The sequence below is a fragment of the Nestor notabilis genome, unplaced genomic scaffold, assembly GCF_000696875.1.
Source record: "Nestor notabilis isolate BGI_N333 unplaced genomic scaffold, ASM69687v1 scaffold11324, whole genome shotgun sequence".
NCBI classification, from domain to species: Eukaryota; Metazoa; Chordata; class Aves; order Psittaciformes; family Psittacidae; genus Nestor; species Nestor notabilis.
The window spans coordinates 10,875-16,375 of record NW_009927007.1 but is presented as its reverse complement, the minus strand read 5'-3'; the positions used below and the strand labels follow the sequence as shown (position 1 = coordinate 16,375).

General features: G+C 48.6%; 1 protein-coding gene across 1 annotated transcript in view; it reads left to right on the top strand.

The window, feature by feature from the left end:
* The window catches only part of FNIP1 (folliculin interacting protein 1), a 42,419-nt gene extending 41,758 nt beyond the window's left edge, over window positions 1-661 (top strand). Inside the window, exon 18 of the mRNA XM_010013860.1 lies at window positions 583-661. Coding sequence (XP_010012162.1) covers window positions 583-661 — 79 coding nt within the window. The remainder of the gene's footprint in view (window positions 1-582) is intronic.
* The last annotated feature ends 4,840 nt before the right edge of the window (window positions 662-5,501 follow it).

Here is a 5,501-nt window from a genome sequence, read left to right as displayed (position 1 = left end):
AGAAAACACCCTCTGGATCATGTAAGGCACATAGTGCCTCCCTGTGGGTGTGGGGCAGAGGCAGAGAAGCTATTTAAGGCGTGTTTATAGGAGGGCTCTGAGTAGCTTTTTATGCAGAGGAGCACAGGGTGAGCAGGAAGGCGCACGGAGCACGTGTGGAGCTGGAGATGGGGAGCTGCTGCAGTAGGTCAGCCTAATCCTCGGCTCCTGTGCGTTGTCCCCCAGTTATTGCTCCTTTACTTTGAGGGCAGGAGGGAATCTGCTGTTTTCCTCCCTCTGTTTGCCTTCTCACCAGTTCGTGGGCCCTTTGAGAAGAACCCCAGAGTCAGGTAGGAGCTGCACAGTGCAGAGCTGTCGCTTGTTGGTGTGAGCTGGAGGGGGGTTAGCGGCCGGCTGGAGGCTGGAGCGTGTAACCCGGCTGGCAGGGCTGCGTTAGGAGGGAAGCACAGTGGGATTCAGTTTTCCAGTGTCCTCCTTCTCGGAGCTGGACACGCTCATGGTCCACGCAAAGGCCTGGCTGGAGCATGGTGACCGATGTGTGTTTCGGGTTGGATTAAATGTGACTCTTTTGCTTCCTTTTAGGATTGAATCCAGCGACCTCCCTTTGCTGGCAGCTGTAGCAAGCACTCACTCTCCTTACGTTGCCCAGATACTACTTTAAAATGCCAGAGGCTGTAGATGTTGACTTTTTTTCTCCCTCTCTGGAAACAAAGTGGAAGAAGACAACTTGTTCTGGCTCCTTTCTCTTTGAAGCCATTAAAACAAACTGCTCGTTGAGCTGCAGCACCTCCATATATGACTGCACATTATGCAAACACTTGGAGGCTTTTCCTCTCCCGCTTGGTCGTTTATAAAGAAGGATAAAGAAAGGAAAACAGAGTGAGCCTGAGATTCCAGCCACACGAGAGTTCAGCAAAAGCTGAAGATCTGCATCTTTTAGCAGCTTCTGCCACCATGGCCAAGTGTAACTTGTACGGGGGACGTGAGGAAGAACTGCTTTGAGGAATACATGATGCCGTCACTGATGATGAACTTACGAGGGGACGCAGCAGCTGCCTTCAGCCCAAGGAGGAGCTCGTTCAGTCTCTAACTCTCAAGCTGCAACGATTTGTAAACAACTTCTCCTTTTTCATGTCATAGTCCAGTTCTGGACACTTCCCAGAGGAAGAACAGGGGTTGGGATGGGGGGGGGGATGTTTTGTAAAAAGCTTATTAATGAAACTCAGCTCCAAAGTTAATTTATGATCTTTCTCCTGGGGAGAGGGAATAGTTGGGATGGGGGGGGAGGAGGAGGAGGAGGAGGAAAAGGCCAACAGCAGTGGAGATTCTCTTTCTTGGCTGGATGTTGTAACCAGTATTAAATGTTTATAATGTTTAAATGTTGCTTTATACCAAGTGATGCTTTTCTTCCACAACGTAATCAGAATGTTTAAAGAAAAAAATCATCTCTAAGGGAGCGTTGGCTGCAGTTTCCCCACAGGCCCCAGGTGACTCGACTCTTACCTCTTAACTTTTTTATGGTCTCTAATATTCTTGCAACATCATCTTCTTTTTACAGCAGTCAGTCAGCTATTGAAGTGATGACCTAGAAACAATTGTACCAAAGCAGTGGGGAAGAAGTGAATAGACTATTATTACCCTTAAATTGCTCAGGTAACGAATTGATATATTTTTTAAAGCCATTCTACAAAACCAGAACGTTGATTCCACCACAGTGCAGTAACACCAGGTTATTTTTGGACAGATCCACCCTCGATGCAGATGACTCTAATCCCTTTTCTACTCACTTGTGTAATTACCAGCAGGAAATGTTGTTTATTTTATTCTCAGCATTTCTCCTTTCCTCAGCCATCGCTGTTTTGTCATTGTATATACAACAAGTTGTACGAATAGCTGAGGGACCCAGCCTGGTGTAAGTAATGTAAATATACAGTGGTAGGTGGATTATGTTTTCAAAGGCTCTACTACCTCAGTTTAACTGGACACTTCATTAGAGGCTTTTCTTTGCGTATTTGTCCTGGCAGCCAATTAATGTTGCTGGTTTTTAGGTTCTGTTTCCATCCCTGACGTTCGGTAGGTTGGAACCCATGGGCCAGCCACACAAGTAGGAGACACGTGGTCGCTGAACTCTATAAACAGCTCTATAAATATGCCCTTCTGTAATCATCTATTCAATGGCATAGCACGCCTGCTATTGTTTGAGGAGTTACTTGGAATACAGATCTGCTTTAACCATTTGATAAAGTTGAAAACAATAGGAGAGATCCCTGCCCCAGCGCTGGCTCCTCCCTTCCTCCCCTCCTCCCCATGCCAGGATTTCAGACCCTGTCCCAGGGAAGATCCATGTGGCAAACCCACGGCCCCTTCCGTGTAGGACTGAGCCCACCTTAGGAAGTCAAGCAAACCTTAATATAGGCAGTGTCATTGGGAGCTGTTTTGTACGTGAAACCTAACGCTGACTGCTGCAGGGAAGAACCTTGTGTTTAATACGTGATCTGAGGATGTTTCTCCCCTATTCTTCAAATGTCCTTCTTTCACCACACCATTATTTTACGTCTGGCTTTTGGAATGAGCACAGAACATAGGGCCCCAGTTGTGTAAACCCATTCTAATGAAACACAGCATTGAGCTCAGCACAGGGGTGTTTAACTCTGTGCTGGGCTCAGTTTAGAGCCAGCTGTTAGGAATCTGAACGTTAAACATCCACTTGCAGTTGTAACGTGGTGGTATCAGCATGGTCCTGGCTCTAGAACCCCTGCCTCTCGGTTGTTCCTTGTGGGTTCATCCACAGCACGTCCCTAAATAGCTGGGCAACCCCCCCCAGACCATGCTTAGAAGGAAAATATCACATCCTCCTCCCTTTAACCATGATCAGGCGAGTTGTTGGTGTTGCTGATGCGGATTTGACTCTCTCAAACGGCCTTTGCACAGCTTCAAATTAGTATTAACTTGAGAAGAAGGTGGTGATTTGGTGGTGTCCTTCCCTGCTGTCCCCTGCCTGCCACGACCCCTCAGCATTGTCCCAGTGGAGCGGCCATGGATGTGGCCTCCTCATCCCCCTCCTGAGGAGCACATTGGTCCCAACTCATCCCAAACCCTGTGTGAAGGGACGTTTTCCTGGAAGTGAACTTCGAGGGTACATGAACAACGTGGTACGAATGTCTGTGTGTTAAACACCACAAAAAGGCATCTTCTACAGGGCTCCGTTAAAGCGTATCGCGATGGTTTTATGTGAATAGAAAACTAATGTTTGATTTCTTTTGTTTCCACTATTACCAAGCTCCATTAACATGTCTTAATTTCCTGGCTGAAAACTAAGTGTACTAAGGCACACGACTGAGAAAAGTTGTTGTTGTTGCAATTGGCAAACACTGGGCTGCTAAGAACAAAACCTATTTAAAAGAAAGGATTTGCCACCTTGCGGCTGGTTTCCCTGTTAGTTAGTAGAGATGTTTTAAGACAATTTTTTTTTGCTTTCTCTAAATTATTTAGCTGGTGGTACTTGTAAAATGCTGGGTAAAATGTACATACTTGTTCTCTCTTCTGGTTTTGTATATATTTCCCAAGATGTGCACTTGTATTATAATAACCATTCCCAATTTTAGGGGAAATTTGTGCAATAAATACAGTATGTCAATTTACTTCTGGTGCCCTCGGTGTCTGTTTTTTACACATGTAGTAGGAGGGTGGTGGCGAGTGTGTAAACTACGACCATCCCCAGCTTTGCTCTCCCATCCCATCCCCTCCTGCTACTTATGGGTGTCACAGCCCTTTAATTTGGGGTTTCTTGAGGAATTAATCATTTCAAATAGGAATCTGTGTTTGAATTTGCTGTCCCTTCAGTTCTGAATGTCACTGGCCACAGAAAAAGCAACCGTAAGACAGAAGATGGTCCTGACCCTCTGAATGGTGCTTGACTCTGCACGAGGAGCACAGACATAGCCATGAAGCCGCGGTCCTGGCACGGGCCCGTGTGGTCCTTCCTAAAGTCAAGTGTCTGCAGTTCCTCTCCTACAAGGTACCAGGTTTGTGCCCATTGCACTGTTATGATCCCTTTTCTGTCTCTCTGTCTCCCAGGAATGAAGAAGTCTTCATAAGGTTTATAAATACAAGTTCAAGTAACAATAGAGGCCTGTCAAGGAAAATGAAGTAACAATCATCCAACAGGAAGAAGAATTAACCTTGGAAGACACAGCAGAGCGTACGTACGATGGCTTTTAGGGCATTCGGGTTAATACAGGTCCTGTATTCTTGAAAAGGGAATAAATAACTAGCAAAAGATGGGAGACCGTGGCCAGAAGTAGCTGCACCCTCTGTTCTTGATGAGCAGGAGATGCTCATCCTCAGTGGGTGCTGAGGAAGAGGCGGGGAGCCCCCGTGTTGGGATACTGGGATACAGGGTGCACCCATGTGCGCTGCTGTCAGACCCCTGCAATGCAGGACGGAGGATTCTGTGTTACCAGAGTAGATGGTCATGAGGTGTCCTCCTGATGGGGCAGGCATGAGGTTGGCTCATGATCATGTGTCTCGGTGGAGGGGGGGGTTTTGCCAAGTGATGCTGTTGGCAGCAGAATCACTGCAGCATCCAGAACACGCTGATGGCAATGCCCAGCTTTGGTTTCTTTTCAGTTCTCCAGCCAGACTGGGATACAGCACTTGTTAGTCAATATTTTTAATGTGGTGTTACTCCTTTTCTGTAATTCCTTTAATTTCTGACAGGCTGAGAGAGCTGGGCTGGGGCAGCTGGAGAAGAGAAGGCTCCTGAAGGGGACACCTTAGAGCAGCTCCAGGGCCTAAAGGGGCTCCAGGAGACCTGGAGAGGGGCTTTGGACAAGGGATGTAGGGACAGGACAAGGGGAATGGCTTGAACCTGCCAGAGGGGAGACTGAGATGAGCTCTGAGGCAGAAGCTCTTCCCTGGGAGGGTGCTGAGGCGCTGGCACAGGGTGCCCAGAGGAGCTGTGGCTGCCCCATCCCTGGCAGTGTTCAAGGCCAGGTTGGACACAGGGGCTTGGAGCAACCTGCTCTAGTGGAAGGTGTCCCTGCCCGGGGCAGGGGTTGGAGCTGGAGGAGCTTTAAGGTCCTTTCCGACACAAACCGTTCTGTGACTCCCTGAAACAGACAGACGGATGCAGAAGCACGTGGGCACCGCATCATTCCCAACCAGCAGCACAGGTCTTGGCTGCAGACCAGGTCTCCCGCAGGTCCTCTGCTCCCTTACAGCCCATCTCCCCGTAGGCAGCACAGTAGCAGCAGGCAGCACGTTACTCCCATGTCTGTTTATTTTCGTTACCAAAACCATTTGTGCAGTGGCAGAATTTGCTTCTTGAACCTCTGCCTGTTCCAGCTGCCTGCTCCCAGCTGGAGCTGAGCACATCTGCTGCGAGCATGGGGAGCCACTGCCCGAGCTCCTGCCTTCAGCCGTGCTCCGAGCACCAGGCACAGCGGGGCACAGGGAGCCCTTGGTGCCCATCGCTGCACAGGAGGAAAGGAGACAACAGG